Source organism: Chiloscyllium plagiosum, unplaced genomic scaffold, assembly GCF_037043375.1.
Source record: "Chiloscyllium plagiosum isolate Xiang-an unplaced genomic scaffold, Cpla_swu_hap1 HiC_scaffold_23, whole genome shotgun sequence".
Taxonomy (NCBI): domain Eukaryota; kingdom Metazoa; phylum Chordata; class Chondrichthyes; order Orectolobiformes; family Hemiscylliidae; genus Chiloscyllium; species Chiloscyllium plagiosum.
Window position 1 is genome coordinate 45,609 of NW_028270161.1, and position 22,751 is coordinate 68,359.

The 22,751-nt window shown below is 43.1% G+C and overlaps 1 protein-coding gene across 10 annotated transcripts in view; it reads right to left on the bottom strand.

The window, feature by feature from the left end:
* LOC122561485 (protein piccolo) overlaps positions 1–22,751 on the bottom strand; it is a 650,955-nt gene that overhangs the window by 37,586 nt on the left and 590,618 nt on the right. For all 10 annotated transcript variants that reach the window (XR_015761043.1, XM_087999305.1, XM_087999304.1 and 7 more), the window contains one exon: positions 13,609–13,709. Coding sequence is in view for 9 of the 10 variants with exons in the window: in XM_087999305.1 (XP_087855431.1) it covers positions 13,609–13,709 (101 nt within the window). In the remaining variant the exon portion in view is untranslated. The remainder of the gene's footprint in view (positions 1–13,608; positions 13,710–22,751) is intronic.

Consider the following 22,751-nt stretch of genomic DNA (forward strand, 5'->3'; position numbering starts at 1 on the left):
AGAGAGAGAGAGAGAGAGAGAGAGAGAGAGAGAGAGAGAGAGAGAGAGTGAGTGAGTGAGTGAGTGAGTGAGTGAGTGAGTGTGTGCGTACATGTGAGAGTGGTGTATAAGTGTGAGGACATGTGAGAGTGTGTGTTTGCATGTGTGTGCCTCTCGGGATGGATATGTTTGTGCGTCTGAGAGACAGCGTGTGTTTGAGAAAGGGTCTGTGTGAGTGTGAGTGTATGTCAGAGGGTGTGTGCATGTGTACGTGTGTGAGTGTGTGTGTGTGTGTGAACATGTGTAGTAGGGTCACCTGTAGTGTGACATGAACCCAAGGTCCTGGTTGAGGTCATCCTCATGGGTACCGAATTTGGCTATCAGCCCCTGCTCAGCCATTCTGTGCTGTTGCATTTCCTGAAGTCTGCCTTGGAGGATGGTCACCTGAAGATCTGAGGTCGAATGCCCTTGACCGCTGAAGTGTTCCCCGACTGCGAGGGAACATTCCTGTCTGGCGATTGTTGCATGGTGTCCATTCATCCATTGTCGTAGCATCTGCTTGGTCTCACCAATGTACCATGCGTTGGAGCATCCTTGTCTGCAGCGTATGAGATAGGCAATGTTGGCCAAGTCATGAGTACCTGCTATGTACATAGTGGGTGGTGTCCCCACTGATAATGTTAGTATCCATGTTGACACTCTTACACGTCTTGCAGTTGTCCTGAAGGCTGGGCAGTTTGCTGCAAAATATAGTCCATTTAAGGTTTGACGGTTGTTTAAAGGAGAGAAGTGGAGGCGTTGGGAAGTTCTTGGTGAGGTGTTCATCTTTATTGATAATGTGTTGCAGGCTGCGAAGAAGATGGTGTAGTTTCTCCAATCCTGGGAATTAGTGAACAAGAAAAATACCCTATTGGTCACAGCCCTTGTCTGTCTCCTTGAGGAGGTAAAAACAATGACTGCAGATGCTGGAAACCAGATTCTGGATCAGTGGTGCTGGAAGAGCACAGCAATTCAGGCAGCATCCGAGGACAGGCAAAATCGACGTTTCGGGCAAAAGCCCTCATTCCTGATGAAGGGCTTTTGCCCGAAACGTCGATTTTGCCTGTCCTCGGATGCTGCCTGAATTGCTGTGCTCTTCCAGCACCACTGTCTCCTTGAGGAGGTCATTACGGTTTCTAGCTGTGGCACGTTGGAACTGGCAATCAATGATTTGAGCATCATATCTTGTTCTTACGAGGGTGTCCTTCAGCATCTTCAGGTGTCCGTTGTGTTCCTTGTCATCTGAACAAATCCTCTGTAGGTGTAGAGCTTGTCCATAGGGGATTGTTGTTTTAATATGTTCAGGGTGGAAGCTAGAGAAGTGTAGCATTGTGAGGTTATCCATGGGCTTGCAGTAGAGTGAGGTGCTGAGGTGTCCAACTTGGATGGAGATACGTGTGTCTAAGAATGAGACAGATACTAAACAGTCATCCTTGGTAAGTCTGATGGTTGGATGAAATGCATTCATATCACTGTGTAGTTGTTTCAGTGACTCCTCGCCATGGGTCCAAAGGAAGAAAATATCATCAATATATCTGGTGTATAGTGCTGGCTGGACGTCCTGTGCGGCAAAGAAGTCTTGTTCAAATTTGTACATGAAAATGTTGGTATATTGGGATGCACATTTGGACCCGATGGCTGTTCTGAGTGTCTGGATGAAGAACTGACTGTCAAAGGTGAAAACGTTGTGGTCGAGGATGAAGCAAATGAGTTGTAGGATGGTGCTCAGAGATCGGCAGTTGTTGGTATTGAGTACTGAGGATGTTGTAGCAATGCCGTCATCATAGGGTATGCTAGTGCAGTGTGCTGAAACGTCAATTGTGATGAGGAATGTTCCTGGTTTGGCTAGTCCATGGATGCTGAGTTTCTGCAAGAAACCTGTAGTCTCGCGACTGAAGCTGGGTGTCCCCTGTACAATGGGTTTCAAGATGCCCTCAACATAGTCAGAGAGGTTCTCACACAGGGTTCCATTATCTCACACTATGGGTTGATCAGGTGTGTTGCCTTTGTGTATCTTCGGAAGGCAGGTACATTCTATTTTGTTCAAAAAGGACACAATCTGTAGGCAGTCAATGCAGGCAGTCAATCCATGTAGCATTTTATAAATTCCCACTTTGGAAGTAGAACCAGTCTGACTCAAGATTGGGATACAGACAGACTCTAACCTCACACCTTTAATGCATTTCTGAGCTGAGATGTCACCTTTTTTTTTAAATAAAACTTTAAGTTATCTCGAGAATGTGATTTGAAAGACGTTCTGGGATTTATATATTATAAACCAAAACCTGCAACCCATTCTGAAAGATGAAAGACTTAACAGCAATCTAGGTTTGTTCAATATATTGTATCAGTTGCATGCATGACACTGTGATCTTTTGCTATGAATTTTGTGTTTTATGATCCTGCCCCACAGCTACTTGATGAAGGAGCAGTGCTCCGAAAGCTAATACTTCCAAATAAACCTATTGGACTATGAACTTGTGTTGTGTGGGATTTTTAACTCAAGACTGGGCATCCATGAGGCACTGTGGGCCATCAACAACAGCAGAATTGCTCTCCATCACAATCTGCAACCTGATGGCCCAGCATATCCCCCATTCAAACATTACCATCAAGCCATGGGATCAATGGAGAGTGCAGGAGGGCATGTCAGGTGCAGCACCAAGCATACCTAAAAAGGAGGTGTCAACCTGGTGAGGCTACAAACAGCATAAGCAGGAAGTGATAGACAGAGCTCAGTAAGCCCATAACCAACGGATCAGATCTAAGCTCTGCAGTCCTACAACATGCAGCTGTGAATGGTGGAGGACAATTAAACAACTCACTGGAGAAAGAAGCTCCACAAATATCCCTATCTGCAAGATGGAAGACGCCAGTACAAAAGATAAGGCTGTAGCGTTTACAGCAATCTTCAGCTGGAAGTGCCGAGTAGCTGATCCATCTCGATGTCCTCCAGTGTCCGCAGTATTACAGATACCAGTCATTAGCCAATTCAATTCACTCCATGTGCTCTCAAGAAATGGTTGGAGGCAATTGATACTGAAAAGGATATAGACCCTGACAACATTCCGACAATAGTACCGAAGGTATGTGCCCCAGAATTTGCTGCTCCTCTGGCGAAGCTGTTCCAAAACAGTTGCAAGACTGGCATGTACCTCCAAATGTAGAAAATTGCCCAGGTATACCCTGCACATAAAAAGCAGGACTAATCCAACCTGGCCAATCATTGCCCCATCAGTCTACTTTTGAGCTTTAGTGAAGTGATGGAAAGTGTCACCAATAGTACTCTTAAGCAGCACCTGCTCAGCAATAATCTGCTCAGTGACGCCCAGTTTGGGTTCTGCCAAGACCAATCATTACAGCCTTTGTTCAAACATGACAAAAGAGCTGAACTCCAGAGGTGAGGTGAGAGTGACAGACCTTGATATCAAGGCTGCATTTGACCAAGCATGGTATCAATGAGCTCTAGCAATACTGGAATCAATGGAAATCAGGAGGCAAACTCTCCACTATTTGGAGTCATAGCTGGCACACAGGATGATGGTCATGGTTTTTGGAGGTCAGTCATCTCAGCTCCAGTACATATCTGCAGGAGTTCCTCAGGGTTGTGTCTGAGCCGAAATATCTTCAGCTGCTTCATCAATGACTTTCCCAGTACAGTAGTGGGGACATTTCAATGTTCTGCTCTATTTGCAACTCCTCAGATACTGAAGCAGTCTATGTCCAAATGCAACAAGGTCAGGACAATATCCAGGCTGGGCTGTCAAGTGGCAAATAACATTTGTACAACACAAATTCCAGACAATGGCCATCTCCAATAGGAGGCAATCTAACCAAGACCCTTTGACATTCAATGGTGTTACTCAATCCCCCCACTATCAACATTCTGGGAGTTATGATTGATCGAAACCTCAACTGGACTCACCACATAAACATGGTAGCTATATGAGTAAGTTAGAGGCTAGGAATAATGTAATGAGTAACACACCTCCTGACTCTTCAAAACCTATCCATCGTCTACAAGGTAAAAATCAGTGTGATGGAATATTGTCCACTTGCTTGAATGGGTGTCACTCCAACGAGACTCAAGAAGTTTAACACCATCCAGTACAAAACAGCCTGATTGATTGGCACCACCAACCCTCAGTAGCAGCAGTCTGTGTTAAAACAAGATGCACTGCAGAAATTCACTAAAGATCCTCAGGCAGCACCTTCCAAACCCACGACTATTTTCATCAAGAAGGACAAGGGCAATAGATACATGGGAACAACATCACCTGCAAGTTTCCTCCAAGCCACTCACCATTCCGAGTTGGAAACATATTACTGTTCCTTCACTGTCACTGGGTCTAAATCTAGAATTCCCTCTCTAATGGCATCGTAGGCCAAACCACAGCAGGTGGACTGCAGCAGTTCGAGAAGACAGCTCACCACCACCTTCTAAAAGGCAACAACAGATGGGCAATAAATGCTGGTCAGCCAGCAGTGCCCACATCATATGAATGAATATTAAAAAATTATAAACTCTTGGAGTCCCAGCACTGATCCCTGTGGAACACCACTGGTCACAGATCTCCAGTGTGAAAAGCAACCTTCCACTCCTACTATCTGTCTTCTATGACTAAGCTATGAAAAAAGATTTGATGGACTGTGTTTGTTTTCACTGGAAAGCAGGAAATTGAGGGGCGATCTGATAAAAGTTTATAAGATTGTGAATGACATAGATAGAGTGGAAAGCATAAGTCTTTTTCCCAGGGTGGAGTGGTCAATTACTAAGGGACACAGGTTCAAGGAGCTAGGGGGAAGTTTAAAGAAGATATGCAAGATGGGTTTTTCACACAAAGGGTAATAAGTGCCTGGAAGGTTGCTGCCAGTGTAAGGGGTTGAAGAAGCACAATAGCAGCATTCAGGAAGCACCTGGACAAATACATGAATAGAAAGAGAATAGAAGAATACGGATCCTGTAAGTGAAGATAGTTTTAGCATGGAAGGAAAAAATGGGTCAGCACAGGCTTGGAGGGCTGAAGGACCTGCATGTGTGCTGCATTGTTCTTTGTTCTAAGCCAGTTCTGAATCCATTTTACAAGTTCACCACGGATACTACATGACTCCAGTTATTGCATCAGCCTACCATGAGGAACCTTGTCAAAGGGCTTGCTAAAGTCCACATAGATAATATCTACTGCCCTGACCTCAAAAATCATTTTTGTTACTTTCTCAAAAAACAATCAATTTTGTGAGATTCGACCTCACCCGCACATCGCCATATTGCCTATCACAAATAAGACTTTGCTTTCCAAATGTGAGTAAATTCTGTCCCTGTGAATCTCCTCCAATAATTTCTCTGACACTGACATAAGTTCTCAACTCGTAGCAGAGCAGGAGGAAGAGGAGAGGAACCAGGCAACACCCAATCCAAAACAAGTTCTCAATGGCGATGCAGATGGTGGATGCTTGTATAATATCAACAACTGATGAAGACCTGCAGCAGTTGGTAGATCTCCAGTTGTTGAGGTGTCCTTGTCACTGGAACTGGATCTACCTTCCATCAGGGACTATACATTTACTGATGTGCAACAGCATTCCTATTTTAAAAGATATTCTGCTCAAGGTATTGAAGAATTCAACTACTTGCCCCGCCCCTATACACACAACACAAGCCCTGTGGCAATCAATGAGAGCTGATCATAGAGTTCCTACAGTGTGGAAGCAGGCTATTCAGCCCATGGAGTCCACACTGACCCTCTGAAGAGCATCCCACCCTGATCTATTCCCCCTACTTCATCCCTGTAATCCAACATAATCGATATAGCCTGCACATTCTTGGACACCCATGGGCAATTTAGCATGGTCAATCCATCTAACCTACAAATCTTTGAACTATGGGAGAAAACCACAGCACCCACTGGAAACCCATGCAGACATGGGGATAATGTGCAAATTCATCAAACAGCATGGATAAATGAGTGCTATTCTGGTTGGTAATCAGTAACTAGTGTTGTGCCTCAGGGATTAGGAGAAAGTGAGGACTGCAGATGCTGGATCAGTGTTGGGACTGCAGTTATTCACAACTTATATAGATGATTTGGAGTTGGGGACCACGTGTAGTGTGGCAAAGTTTGCAGAAGATGCTAAGATGAGTGGCAGAGCAAAGTGCGCAGAGTGGAATGAGATGCCAGATGAAGTGGTAGAGACTAGCACAATTGCAATATTTAAAAGGCATCTGGATGGGTATATGAATAGGAAGGGTTTGGAGGGATGTGGGCCAGGTGCTGGCAGGTGGGACTAGATTGGGTTGGGATATCTGGTCTGCATGGATGAGTTGGACCGAAGTGTCTGTTTCCATGCTGTACATCTCTATGACTCTATGACTTTGCAGAGGAATATAGATACTTTATGTGAGTAGGCAAAGGTCTGGAAGATGGAATAAAATGTTAATAAATGTGAAGTCATCCATTTTGGTAGGAGTAACAGTAAAAAGGATTATTACTTGAAAGGTAAAAAGTTGCAGCATGCTGCTATTCAGAGGGACCTGGGTGCCCTTGTGCATGAGTCACAGAGGGTTGGTCTGAAAGTATAACAAGTAATTAGGAAGGCAAATGGAATTTCGTCCTTCATTGCTAAAGGGGTTGAGTTTAAAAGCAGAGACATTATGTTACAGTTGTGCAAAGTGCTGATGAGGCCACACCTGGAGTACTGTGTGCAGTTTTGGTCTCCTTACTTGAGAAATGATGTACAGGCACTGGAGGGGGTGCAGAGGAGGCTCACTAGGTTGATTCCGGAGTTGAGGGGGTTAGTTTATGAGGAGAGACTGAGTAGACTGGGATTATATTCATTTGAACTCAGAAGAATGAGGGGAATTTTATAGAAACATATAGAATTACGAAGGGAATAGATAAGGTAGAAGTAGAGAGGATGTTTCCACTGACGGATGAAACTCGGACAAGAAGGCATAGCCTTAAAATTAGGGGGAGTAAATTTAGGACTGAATTGAGAAGGAACTTCTTCACCCAGCCGATTGTAAATCTGTGGAATTCCCTATGCCTCATTCCTGATGAAGGGCTTATGCTCAAAAGGTCGATTTTCTTGATCCTCATATGCTTCCTGACTGGCTATGCTTTTCCAGCACCACACTCTACCACTCTGATCTCCAGCATCTGCAGTCCTCACTTTCTACTGGTTGATTATAACCTTACTGTGAAGCCTCTTCCAAGGATACCTGCCTTGAAGAAGTTCTCCACCTCTCCAAGCCTCATTACTGATGAAGGACTTATGCTTGAAATGTTGATTCTCCTGCATCTCAGATGCTGCCTGACCGGTTGTGTTTTTCCAGCATCACACTCTACGACTCTGATCTCCTCACTTTCACCTATGGAATTCCTTGCCCAGTGAAGTAGCTGATGCTACTTCAGTAAATGTTTTTAAAGCTAAGATAGTTTTTTTTGAACAATAAAGGAATTAAGGGATACAGTCAGAGCATGGGTAAGTGAAGCTGAGTCCACGAAAAGATCAGCTATGATCTTATTGAATGGCAGAGCAGGCTCGAAGGGCCAGATGGCCTACTTCTGCTCCTAGTTCTTATATTCTTCCAACAATATCTTCACCAAAATCCCCGAAGAGTTCATATTAATGGAGTGAAAGAAATCTGGAAAGAGCTGAAGACAGCCATCATCTCATGCTGTGAAGAAACCATCAGCTATAAGACCAAGAAACACCACGACTGGTTTGATGAGAATGACTACATCATCCAAGACCTCATCAACAAGGAGGAAAGCTCTCTATGCCAGACAAAACAACATCAACAGTGAGGCAAAGAGGAGAACTCATTAAACAGCAAAGATTGAATTACAAGGAAGACCAAGGCAAATCAAGAACCATGGTGGACTGAAAAAACTAAACAGCAGAAACGTCTTGCCGACAAGGTCAACATCTGGGACTTCTTCTGTGCTACTAAGGCAATATTTAACCCAACACCATGATATCAAACAGGTGCAGAGTAAGGATATTTCTGAGCAACAGAGAAAACATCAGCTTCCGATGAAGGGAACACTTAAAACAACTCCGAAACCACAATATAACTGGCAATGAGATGTGCTTGAGGAAATCCTCCAACTGCCCATCAAAGATGATCTTGGACACGCATCTAGTGTGACAGAAACTGAAGCCTCCATTAGTCATGTGAAGAATGGAAAAGTCATAGGAATATACAGGATTCCAGTAGAGATTTTAACACTTGGAAGAGCAGAGCTTACTCTTCATCTCCATCAACTATTCCTGCAAATCTTGGATAAAGAAGATATCCCTGCCGATCTCAGGAAAGCTGCCATTGCTTTGGTCTTCAAGAAAGGAAACAGAGCAGTATTATCACTGGACTGTTAATCTAGAGAACTAGATAATGTTCTGGGGACCTAAATTCAAATCTCATCATGGCAGATGGTGAAATTTGAATTCAATGAAAATCTGGAATTACAACTCTAATGACAACTATGAATCATACGTCGATTCTTAGGAAAAACCTACCTGGTTCACTCATGCCCTTTAGGGAAGGATACCGCATTAGCATCTTCCAGTCCTCTGGCATTTCCTCCATAGCCAGAGAGGAATTAAAAGTTTACGTCAGAACTCTTGTAATTTACTGCCCTACTTCCCATTGCAGCATGGGAAGCAATTTATCCAGCCGGATATCAGCCTGACAAAGTTTCCAATACTTGCCATTTCCTATGTTAAATTGTGCAAGTTCCTCACAGTCCCTTTTTCCGAATTCTGTACCTACGTTCTTCTTTACCAGAGTGCAGACCAAAGAAAATAATTCATTCAACACCCTTCCAATATGCTGCAGCTTCACACTTAGGTTGCCTCTAATGGTCCTGACTCTTGGCCTCTAATGGTCCTGACTCTTTCCCTCATTAACCTCTTCCCTTCAATGTATTTATAAAATATCTTAGGATTTTTAGGTTGGTGGGGTCTGGGGACGTAACGAGGGACTTGTGGAGGGAATGTTCCTTGCAGAAAGGTGGATAGGGAGGCGGAAGAAAATATCATTTTGGTGGTGGGGTCAGACTGCAAGTGGCAGAAATGGCAGAGGAAGATGTGTTGGATTTGAAGATTATTGGAGTGGAATGTGAGGACCGAGGGACTCTATCCTTGTCATGGTTAGGGTGGGTGGGGGGATTTGAGAGCAGATGTGTGGGAAATGGAGGAGATGTGGTTGAGGGCATTGTTGATCACAGGGGAGGGGAAGTTACAGTTCTTGAAGTCAGAGGATATCTGGGATTTTCTGAAGTGCAATCCCTCATCCTGGGAACAGATGCGGTAGAGGTGGAGGAATTGGGAATAGGGGATTGCATTTTTACAAGGTTGCGGGTGGGAGGAGATGTAGTTAAGACCATAAGACCATAAGACATAGGAGCGGAAGAAAGGCCATTCGGCCCATCGAGTACATTCCACCATTCAATCATGGCTGATGGGCATTTCAACTCCACTTACCCGCATTCTCCCCGTAGCCCTTAATTCCTTGTGACATCAAGAATTTATCAATTTCTGCCTTGAAGACATTTAGCGTCCCTGCCTCCACTGCACTCTGTGGCAATGAATTCCACAGGCCCACCACTCTCTGGCTGAAGAAATGTCTCCCGCATTTCTGTTCTGAATTTACCCCCTCTAATTCTAAGACTGTGTCCACGGGTCCTAGTCTCCTCACCTAACGGAAACAATTTCCTAGCGTCCACCCTCTCCAAGCCATGTATTATCTTGTAAGTTTCTATTAGATCTCCCCTTAATCTTCTAAACTCCAATGAATATAATCCCAGGATCCTCAGCCGTTCCTCATATGTTAGACCAACCATTCCAGGGATCATCCATGTGAATCTCCGCTGGACATGCTCCAGTGCCAGTATGTCCTTTCTGAGGTGTGGGGACCAAACCTGGACACAGTACTCCAAATGGGGCCTAACCAGAGCTTTATAAAGTCTCAGTAGCACATCAGTGCTTTTATATTCCAACCCTCTTGAGATAATTGACAACATTGCATTCGCTTTCTTAATCACGGACTCAACTTGCATGTTTACCTTTAGAGAATCCTCAACTAGCACTCCCAGATCCCTCTGTACTTTGGTTTTATGAATTTTCTCACCATTTAGAAAGTAATCCATGCTTCTATTCTTTTTTCCAAAGTGCAAGACCTCGCATTTGCTCACATTGAATTCCATCAGCCATTTCCTGGACCACTCCTCCAAACTGTCTAGATCCTCTGCAGCCTCCCCACTTCCTCAGTACTATCTGCCTGTCCACCTAACTTTGTATCATCGGCAAACTTAGCTAGAATGCCCCCAGTCCCTTCATCCAGATCATTAATATATAATGTGAACAGCTGCGGCCCCAACACTGAACCCTGCGGGACACCGCTTGTCACCGGCTGCCATTCCGAAAAAGAACCTTTTATCCCAACTCTCTGCCTTCTGTCAGACAGTCAATCCTCAATCCATACCAGTAGCTCACCTTGAACACCATGGGCCCTCACCTTGCTCAGCAGCCTCCCGTCTGGCACCTTATCAAAAGCCTTTTGGAAGTCTAGGTAGACCACATCCACTAGGTTTCCCCGGTCTAACCTACTTGTCATCTCTTCAAAGAACTCCAACAGGTTTGTCAGGCACGACCTCCCCTTACAAAATCCATGTTGACTTGTTCTAATCCGACCCTGCTCTTCCAAGAATTTGGAAACCTCATCCTTAATGATGGATTCTAGAATTTTACCAACAACCGAGGTTAGGCTAATTGGCTTATAATTTTCCACCTTTTGCCTTGATCCTTTCTTGAACAAGGGGGTTACAACAGCAATCTTCCAATCATCCGGGACTTTCCCTGACTCCAGTGATTTTCGAAAGATCTCAACCAATTCCTCCGCTATTTCCTCAGCCACCTCCCTCAGAACTCTAGGATGTAACCCATCAGGGCCAGGAGATTTATCAATTTTAAGACCTTTTAGCTTTTCTAGCACTTTCTCTTTTGTAATGGCAAACTGAGGTAACTGTGAGAATTAGTGGGTTTCAAACAGATGTCAGTGTTAAGTCGGTTGCCAGACATGGAGACAGAGAGGTCGAGGAAGGGGAGGAAAGTATCAGTGGTGGTCCAGGTGAATTTGAGTTCAGGGTGGAGGGTGTGGGTGAAGTAGATGAACTTTCAAGTTCCTTGTGGGAGCATGAGGCAGAGCAGATAGAGTCATCGTTGTAGCGGAGGCAAAGGTGGGAGATGGTGTCATGTGTAGCTGCGGAAGAGGCACCGTTCTACTTATCCTATGAAGAGGCTGACATGGCTTGGACTCATGTGAGTACCCATAGCTGCTACTCTTTACTTTCCCTTTTACTCCCACTTTCTACAAACCAGCCTCTTTGTAGGACATGTGGAACGGTGCCTCTTCCACAGATACACTGACACCATCTCCTACCTTTCCCTCTGCTACTTCGATGACTGCATCCACACCACCTCACCCTCCCACAAGGAGTTCTCTGCAGTTCATCTACTTCATCCATACCTTCCACTCTGACCTCAAGTTCACTTGGATCATCTCTGACACCTCCCTCCCCTTCCTGGACCTCTCCATCCTCATCTGCGCAATTGAATCAGCACTGACATCTATTTCAAACTCACTAACCCCCACAGCTACCTTAACTACACCTTCTTCCAACCCCCCCACTCCTGCAAAAATGAATCCCATCCTCCCAATTCTTCCGCCTTTGCTGTTTCTGCTCCCAGGATGAGTGATTCCACTCCAGGACATCCCAAATGTCATCCTACCTCAAGGACCGTAATTTCCCCTCCCATGTGATCAACAATGTCCTCAACTGCATCTCCTCAATTTCCCACACCACTGCCCTCAAACCAAACTGCCACAACCACAACAAATATAGAGTCCCCCCGAGCCTCACATTTCACCCCAATAATCTCCAAGTCCAACACATTATCATCTGCCATTTCTGCCACTTGCAGTCTGACCCCACCACCAAAATGATATTCCCTTCCTGACTCCTATCGTCCTATCGGCTTTCTGCAGGGAATGTTCTCTCCATGACTCCATCGTTAGGTCCACACTCCCTACCAACCTTTTCTCCAGATCTGGCACCTTTCCGTACAGCTGCAGGAGGTGCAAAACTTGCCCTACCCCCCTCACCACTGCCAAAGCCCCAAAGAATCATTCCAAGTCTGGCAGAGATTCACCTATATTTCCTCTAACCTGATTTATTGCATCCATTGCTCTCGATGTGACGTCCTGTACTTCGGACTGACCGAGTGCAAACTCGGGGACCAATTCAGGGACTCTCTCTTTGGTCCAAGTGCTCCAATCAACCCCACCTTCTGGTTGCCAGCCATTTCAACTCCCCTCTCATTCCCTTGATGACATGTCCATTCTGGGCTTTCTCCACTGTCAAAATAATGCCACACGTAAACTGGAGGAAGAACACCTCAACCTCTGCCTTGGGACAACTATACAGCTTTAAAATAGAATTCATTGGCTTCCAAATTTCCCCATTCCCCACCTCAGCCCAAATCTAGCCCTCTCTCTTCGCCCCACCCTCTTGGCCTCCTAACTTGTCCATTCTCATCCTCACCTATCTGCTCCAGTCTTTCCACCTCACACCTGCATCCATTTATCTCCATCTCACTGATCTTTCCCTCAGTCCGAACCCCTACTTCTATTTATTTTTCAGCCCCCTTCTCCCCTCCCAGTCCTGATGAAAGGTTCCAACCTGAAACATCGACTCCCTTGCTCCCTTCATTCTGCATGACCTGCTGTGCTCTTTCCAGCTCCACATTTTATTGACGCATACTTCCTGAAGAAGGGCTTATGCCCGAAACGTCGATTCTCCTGTTCCCTGGATGCTGCCTGACCTGCTGTGCTTTTCCAGCAACACACTTCCAGCTCTGATCTCCAGCATCTGCAGACCTCACTTTCTCCGCATACTTCCATGTGTCAACCCACACCTTTAACTTATCAGTCTTATTGATTACACTCTTAGCATTAAAAGCCATTCAAACTTGCCTTCATCTCTTAACATACAATGCAGCTGAATTCACTCTGACTTGCATCATTTGCTGGAACATGATATGCCTCTATTTCATCAGCAGAGAGAAAATATTGATAATAGATTTGCTGATCGGTCAGCAAAATACGTTTCATGCTGACCCATGGGTGCCCTTTGCACACCATGGGCTCTCACCTATATTTTCCACAGAATATGTAAGCATTTTCCTAAACATATTTTTCACACACTCAACCTTTTTTGAGAGTTGTCAGCCCTGAGGTACAGTATTTTTGTTCAGATTAAATTATCCAGTATTGTGAGACAATTGGCAGATGACAATGTTTTAGGACAAGTCTTTGTCTTGTCCCAAAGTAAGGAAAGCTACATTATTAATTTATTGCTTCTGAAATGCCTTTGGCTAGGAAAACACAAAGAGATAAAAATATAATTTTCATTCAAATTTGATTTGCTCATCACACCACTTGGCATCCATGCCTTCAGTAGTCCCTCTTGATTGTTTAGTACACACAACTCTGGACACCATTATCTCTGTATTCTCATTGCATCTTACCATCAGTCTCTGCCAAGCCAAGTCCCTGCTGCTTCAACTGGTCCGATACTTTGTGCTTTTCACCTTTCATTGTGAGATCAGTATCCTGGCTCATTTTACCCCTATTGAAAAGCAAGAACAGGAGAAAATTGATTAGTGCATTAGAAAAGGAGAAGATCCTGTTTCAGAAGATCAAGATGTCAAATTTATTTAGGTGGAGCAAAGAATCAGCAAGTGGCAAAGACTGGGAGGATTGTATTTACGTCACCAAAGAATAGTGATAATGTTTCACATGGTATACGTCAGGAAATTAGATATTCATCTATCAAGGTGTTTCTTTGTAATTCATTCATGGGATGTGGTCATCAGTGGCTTGATTAGCATTTATTGTCTATTGCTAATTTCTCTTTAGAAGATGGTGATTAGCTGCTTTCTTGAAGTCCTGCAGTGCTTGGGATGTAGGCACACCCATCATGCTGTTGAGGAAAAAGGTTCCAGGATTTTGACAGTGAACAGAAACAGTGAACAAAGTTCGGTTGAGCTGTGGCTTAGAGGGGTACTTGCAGGTGGTGGTGCTATGCATCTTTTGCCCTTCTCCTTCTCGGTGATTGAAGTCACTGGTTTGGAAAGTGGTGCTGAAGGAGTCTTGGTGAATTATTGCAATACATCTTATAGATAGTACACACGACTGTCACAGTGTATCTCTGATAGAGGATGTAAATGATGAAAATGATAGATTGGGTGGACATTAAAACAGGCAGTTTTGGCCTGAATGGTGTCAATCATCTTGACAGTTGTTGAGCTGCCCTCATCCAAGCAAATGGGAAATATTCTATCGCATGCCTGTATTCCGAATTGTAGATGGTGGATAGGCTACAGGAAGTTGGCAGGTGAGTTACCAACCTTTAACCTTGTAACTACATTATTAATGGCTGCTGATGTTCATTTTCTGGTCAGAAGGTAACCCCCAAGATATTGCAGTGGGGGATTCAATGATGGTAATGACATTGAATGTCAAAGGGTGATGATTAGATTCATTCTTGTTAGGGATGGTCAATGTTTGGCACTTGAGTGATGCAAATGTTACCTGCACATATGATGCTGCACACATGGTTATTGTCCAGGTCTTGCTGTATATGGACATGGACTGCTTCAGTATCTGCAGAGTCATAAATGGTGTTTAACATTGTGCAATCATCAGTGAATATTCCCACTTTCTAAGAGGATTATAATGTGGTCAGCCTCAGGATCCAGAGCATTTCAGAATTCAACAAAGGATGACCAAGAAAGTGATAGAAAGAGAAAATAAAATATTAAAATAAACTTGTGAATAACATTAAAATATCCTATCTCCAGATGTGCTGAGTTTCTCCAGCAATTTCTGTTTTTATTTCGGATCTCAAGAATTTGCAGTGTTTTGGTTCTATTTTAGTAGAACTAAAGTTTGTTAGGTCCCTCCACTTACATTAGGGTTACATCCCAGAGTGTTGAAAGATGTGGATACAGAGGTTATAGATGAATTAATGACCATCTTTTAAAAGCTTATAGATTCTGGAACAGTTCATGTCGAGTGGAAAGTAGCAAAAGCAATGCTTCTATTTAAGAAAGAAAGGAAAGAGTAAATTGGTGTGAAGTACAGGTCTGTGAGCCCTCAGGATCTGATATATTTCAATAGTATCATTTCCTATTGCTGTTAACAACAGTGAGCATTAGCCCAGCCTTTTCCACCTTTCCTCACAAGACAATATTTACATCCCAAGAATCAACTTAATGTTAAGGCTTTTTGGGGTGGGGGTGGGGGGGATGGGGAAGTGGGTGCAGAAAGAGACTGTAAGAATAATTCTAGGGAAAAATCTTTGATTTAGGAAAAGTTTGTTCTGTCCTTCTTGAAAAAGAGAAGATTGAAAGGAGATTTAATTGAAGTGTTCAAAATCATAAGGGGTCTGGACGGAATAGATAGAGAGTGATTGTTCCCATTGGTGGATAAATTGAACATCGGTTTAAGGCAAGAGGTAGAAGACTAAGGGAAGAGTTAAGATTTTTTTTTCACTTAGAGGTTGTTGGGAGTCCGGACTCTCAGAGGGTCATTGAGTCAGAAATACTTGTAACATTCAAGTAGTATTTACATATTCGCTTGCACTTCCACAGCCTCCAGGGCTATGGGCCAAAAACTAGGAAAGGGAATTACAGTAATCAGATATTTATTGACCAGTGCAGGCACAATGGGCTGAATGGCCTTCTTCTGTGCTGTAAATGTCTATGAGAAACAGAGATGGAGGTTTAAGGTAATTGCCTAAGGAAACAATAATAATATGAAAAAGACACAGTTAATAGTAAAATATAATTTCCTTCTTCTGTCTCCCTTATTTTTTGAATAGAAGTGTTAAATTTGTCCAATCTACTGTGAACTTTTCAGAATCTTGGGAAGATTGCAAACAATGTGAGGTTATTCATTTTAGATTGGGAAAAGATAGATCAGGGTACTTTCTGGATGGTATGAAGTTAAATACAATGGATGTCCAAAGAGACCTAGGGGGGTTTAGATGCACAGATTTTTACAAAGTCACCAATAGGTGCAGAAAATAATAAAGAAAGTTAATGGTATGCTAGAACAAAGACTGAAATTGCTGGAGAGACTCAGCAGGTCTGGCAACATCTGTGGGAAGAAAGCAGAGTTAACATTTTGTGACCAGCAATTCTTCATCAGAATGGAATGCTGGCCTTTATAACTAGTGAGTTGGAGTAAAAGGATGCACAAGTTATACAAAAACTCTGGTTAGACCTCACTTGGAGTACTGAGACCAGAACTGGGCACCACACCTTAGGAAGGATATATTGGTCTTGGAGGGAGTGCAATGCAGGTTTACAAGAATGACACCTGGACTTCAGGCTTAAGTTTTGAGGAGAGATTATACAAATAAGACCTATAGAATTTAGAAAACTATGTGATCTGACAAAGTTTTCAAGGCATTAATGGGAAAAGATAGGGATTCCATCTACTGCTTGGGGATTCCAGAACTAGGGCATAGTCTGAGAATTAGGTCCAGACTGCATAGATGATAGGATGCCCTTCTACACACAGAGTAGGAGAGGATTGGAACTCCCTTCCACAAATGGCAGTGGATGCTCATTTAATTGTTAACTTTACATCTGAGATGGATTTTTGTTAAGCAAAGTATTAAGGGATACGGGCCAAATGCAGGTAAAAGGAGTTAAGCCATATATCATCCATAATCTCACTGAATGGTGGAACAGGCTCAAGGAGCTGAATGTCCTACTCCTGTTGCTATATTCTTGTGCTGTTCAACATGATAGTAGTCCAGTGCTGTAGCTTAACAAGGTTGACATTTTTTAGTTACGCTTGACGCTGCTCAGGTTTGGCCTTGTGTGCTCTTCACTGAACCAGGGGTTACCTTTGACCAAATGTTGAACTGGGCTAGAAAAGAGCTGGTCAGAAAGCTAGGAGTTCTGTGGCAATTAACTCACCTGCTGACTCCTCAAAATGTGTTCACCATTTACAAGGGCAAAAGTCAGGAATATAGTGGAACAGAACATAGAACAGTACAGCATAGGGACACCAAGCCTGTGTAAAAATTGTCTCACACATCTCTTTTAAACTTCTCCCCCCTCACTTTAAACCTATTTGATATGTTCACCATGGGAGAAAAAGACTGACTATCCACCATCTACATGTCTCTCATAATCGATGTACATCTATCAGGTCGCTACTCAGCCTACGATGCTCTATTCAAAACAATCCAAGTTTGTCCAACCTCTCCTTATAACTAACACACTCCAATCCAAGCAACATCCCAGTAAACATTTTTTGCACCTTTTCCAAAGCCTTGACATTCTTTCTATGGTGTGGCAATCAAGAACTGTACCCAATATTTCAAATGTAGCCGAATTAAAGTTTTATACAACTGCAACATGATTGCCAACTTTTACACTCACTATACCAACCAGTGAAGGCAAGCATGCCAAATGCTTTCTTTACCCTCTTTTCCACTTGTGTTGACACATTCATGGAGCTATGGACTTGTACCTCAAGATCCTTCTTTACATCAGTGCTCCATCCAACTTCCCAAATTATCTACATTCTGCTGTATCCTTTGACAATCTTCCTACCCACAACACTACCAATTTGCATGTTGTCCACAAACTTACTAATTAGATCACATACATTTTTATTCAAATCATTTGTATAAATATATTACAAATAGCTATGGTCCCAGCACTGATCCTTGTGGAATACCACTGATCACAGATGCCCAGTGAGAAAACCCAAAATATAGAACATTACAGCGCAGTACAGGCCCTTCAGCTCTCGGTGTTGTGCTAACCTGTGGAACCAATCTGAAGCCCATCTATTCCACACTATTCCATTTTCATCCATATGTATATCCAATGACCATTTAAATGCTCTTAAAGTTGGCGAGTCTACTATTGCTGCAGGCAGTGTATCCCACTCCCCTCCTACTTTGAGTAAAGAAACTACCTTTGACATCTGTCCTATATCTATCACCCTTCAATTTAAAGCTATGTCCCCTCATGTTAGCCATCACCATCTGAGGAAAAAGGCTCTCCTTGTCCACCCTATCTCACCCTCTGATTATCTTATATGTCTCAATTAAATCAGCTCTCAACCTTCTTCTCTCTAACGAAAACAGCCTCAAGTCCCTCAGCCTTTCTTCATAAGACCTTCCCTCCATACCAAGCAACATCCTCGTAAATCTCCTTTGAACCCTTTCAAAAGCTTCCACATCCTTCTTATAATGTGGTGACCAGAACTGAACACAAAACTCCAATTGCGACCACACCAGAGTTTTGTACAGGTGTAGCATAACCTCATGGTTCCGGAACTCGATCCCTCTATTAATAAAAGCTAAAACATTGTATGCCTTCTTAACAACCCTGTCAACCTGGGTGGCAACTATCAAGGATCTATGTACATTGATATCAAGATCTCTCTGTTCATCAACACTACCAAGAATTTTGCCATTCACCCAGTACTGTTTATTCCTGTTTCTCCTTCCAAAGTGAATCACCTTCCATTTTCCACATTAAACTCTATTTGCCACCTCTCAGCCCAGCTCTGCAGCTTATCTATGTCCCTCTGTAACCTGCAGCATTCTCCTTCAGCACTATCCACAACTCCACCGACCTTAGTGTCATCCGCAGATTTACTAACCCATCCTTCTATGCCCTCATCTAGGTCATTTATAAAAATGACAAACAGCAGTGGCCTGAAAATAAATGCTTGCGGTACACCATGAGTAACTGAATTCCATGATGAATGTTTCCCATCAACCAACACCCTCTGTCTTCTTTCAGCTAGCCAATTTCTGATCCAAACCATGAAATCACCCTCAATCCAATGCCTCTGTATTTTGTACAATAGCCTACCATGGGAAAATTTATCAAACACCTTACTGAAGTTCACTTACACCACATCAGTCACTTTACCTTCATCCACCTGTTTGGTCACCTTCCCAAAGAACTCAATAAGCTTTGTGAGACATGACCTACCCCTCACAAAACTATTGTGTTGACTATCCATAATCAATGTACTCCTCTCTAGATGATTATAAATCCTATCTCTTATAATCTTTTCCAACACTTTACTCACAACTGAAGTAAGGCTCACTGGTCTATAATTACCAGGGTTGTCTCTACTCCGCTTCTTGAACAAAGGACAACATTTGCTATCCTCCAGTCTTCAGGCACTATTCCTGTAGACAATGACGACATAAAGATCAAAGCCAAAAGCTCTGCAATCTCTTCCCTAGCTTCCCAGAGAATCCTGGGATAAATTCTATTCAGCCCAGGGAAGTTAACTATTTTCACACTTTCCAGAATTGCTAACACCTCCTCCTTGTGAACCTCAATCCCTTCTCATCCAGTAGTCTGCACCTCAGTATTATTCTCGACAACCTTTGTCCTTAGCCAGTGTGAATACTGATGAAACATATTCATTTAGTGGTTACCCTATTTCCTTGGATTCCACCCACAACCTTCTACTATTATCCTTGACTGGCTCTAATCTTACTCTATTCTGGATTAGTGGTGTTGGAAGAGCACAGCAGTTCAGGCAGCATCCAAGGAGCTTTGAAATCGACGTTTCGGGCAAAAGCCCTTCATCAGGAATAAAGGCAGTGAGCCTGGAGCATGGAGAGGTAAGCTTACTCTAGTCATTCTTTAATTCCTGAAATACCCATAGAAAGCCTTAGGGTTTTCATTGATCCTACCTGCCAATGACTTCTCATGTTCCCTCTTGGCTCTTCTTAGCTTTCTCTTTCAGAAAACACCTTTCACAATTACCCTTGCTTTTCCATGACCAAGCCAATTTTAGATTCATGGATGCCATGTGACTTAATCCCCTGCACAATTCTATCATGAGGTACCTTATCAGTTGCTTAGTAAAATCAATGTAGACAATATCCACTGCCCTACTCTCATCAATCATCTTCATTACTTTCTCAAAACATTGAATCAAGTTTGTGAGACAAGACCTCCTGCACAAAGCCATGCTGACTATCCCTAATAAATCCATTCTTCTCCAAATATGAGCAAAGCCTATTCCTAAAAGTCATCTCCCGTAATTTCTCTACTACTGGTGTAAGGTTCACCAGCTTATAATTCCCTCAATTATCTTTTGTCGCCCTTTTAATACAAAGGAACAGCCTTGGCTATTTTCCAGTCTTCTGAGGCTAAAAATCTCTGTCACGGCCCCAGCAATTCCTCCTTTGCCTCTTTCAGTATCCTGGGAGAGATCCCATCAAACACTGGAAAACAGTAAATACTTTACTGTTCTTCAAAACACCTAACACTTCTAATATCAGCATGCCCCAAAATATCAACATATCCCCTCCCTAAGCTTACCATTATCCATGTCCTTCTCTGTGGTGAATACCAATGTATAGTACTCATTAAGGACCTTACCCCTTCATCTGACTCCATGCATAAGTGCTCTTCTTGGGCCTTGAGTGGATCTATCCTTTCCCTCACTATCCTCTTGCTCCTAATATGCATATAAAATGCCTTGGGAATCTCCTTAATTTTATTTGCTAAGGACATTTCATGGCCTCTAATTAGCCTTCCTAATTCCTTGTTTAAGTTCTTTCCTGCTTCTTTTATATTCCTCAAGGGCCTTGTCTGATTTCAATTTCCCAAACCTGACAGATGTTACCTTTTTCTTTTTGACTAAACCTTTAGTACCTCTTGTCATCCAGCATCCTGAATCTTACCGTCCTTACCTTTCACCTTCACAGGGATATGCTGGTCTTAAACTCTGAACAACTGGCCTTTAAAAGACTCTCACATGTCAAATGTAGATACACCCTCAAACAGCTGTCAGCAATTCAGTTTATTCATTTTCTGTCTATTACTGTTGCAATTAGCCTTCTTCCAATTTAGCAAGCTCAGAGGCCTGAAAGACCTGTTCCATGGCGTATTGTTCTTTGTTCACACTTTCACTTGAGGATCACCCTTATCTTTATCTCTAACTATCTTAAAACTTACAGAATTATGATCACCATTCCCAAAAAGCTGCACCACTGATATTTCAATCATGTGACCAGGCTCGTTTCCCCAGTACGAGGTTCAGTACAGCCTCTTCCCTCATTGGGCTAACTACATATTGTTTCAAGAGTCCTTCTTGGATGCACCTAAATTCTGCCCAATCTAAGCCCTTGGCACTAAGGAAGGTCTTGTCAATATTGGGGGAAACTAAAATCACTCACTTCAGCAACCCTGTTGCTTTTATATCTTTCCATGATCTGTCCATGCATGTGTTCCTCTATCATTCACTGGCTATTGGGAGGCCCACAGTCTAACCCCATCGGAGTGATTACACTTTCCTTATTCTTGCATTCTACCCATATGGCCTCACTGGATGAGCCCTTCAAAATGTCTTCTATTAGTGCAGCTGTGACATTCTCCTTATTCAGTCATGCAAATCCCCCACCAATGTTTACATCCTTTCTATTACGCCTGAAACATCTAAACCCTGAAACACTGAGCTGCCAGTCTTGCCCTTCTCTCAATCACGTTTCTGGAATAGCTGCAGCATTGTAGCTCCATGTACTAACCCATGCTTTAAGCTCACCTACCTTACCTGTTACACTTCTTGTATTAAATTAAGTCAAATCACTTCAGACCACCAGTCTTTCCATGTTCGTTGACCTAGCCCTGCTTGTTCTTTCTGCTGGACTTAGTGACTAAACCTCCACCACAAATATCTCACATGTTGACCTACTGCTTTAGTTCGACCCATCATTCCTATCCCCAATCCCCACCAATCTACACTAGTTTAAACCCTCCTTAGCGACACTAGCACATGTCACATCTCCCTGCAAGGATATTGGTGCCCCTCCAGTTTAGGTGTAATCTGGCCTTCTTATGCAGATCCCTCCTGACCTGGAAGAGATCCCAATGATCAACATTTCTGATACCCTCCCTTCTAGCACTAGCTCTTTAGCCACATATTCAACTATATAATATTCCTATTTTTGGCCTCACTAGCACGTGGCACAAGGAGTAATCCAGAGATTACACCCTAGAGGTCCTGCTTTTCAACTTTCTATCTTATTCCCTAAATTTCCTTTGCAAGACCTCATATCTCTTTCTGCCTATGTCATTAGTATCAATGTGGATCATGACTTTTAGTTGTTCAACCACCCCTTTAGAATATCCTGTGCTTGCTCAGAGATACCCTTGACCCTGGCATCAGGGAGGCTTCACACCATCCTATCGCCCCTCAAAATATCTATCTGTGCCTCTGACTATACAGTCCCCTATCACTATTGGTCCCCTAGAATTTGACACTTCTTGCTGCATAAAAGATCCAATTGCAGTGGCATTGATCTAGCTGTGTTGTTACTTTCCCCTGAGAGGTCATCCCCTCCAACAAGTATACCTATTTGAGAGGAGAATGGCCATAGGGGCTCCTACACTACCTACCTGCCCCTCCTGGCAGTCACCGATCTATCTGGTTGAACATTTGGTATGACTACATCTCTGAAACACATACCTATAAAATCTTCTGCCTCCTGAATGCTCCTCATATCAGAATTATTGGAGTTAGTTTCTGTCATGCATGTGTGCCTTGACTGCTCATGGAGATTAAGTCACAAAATTGTTGCAGTGCTCAATGAGGCAATTTG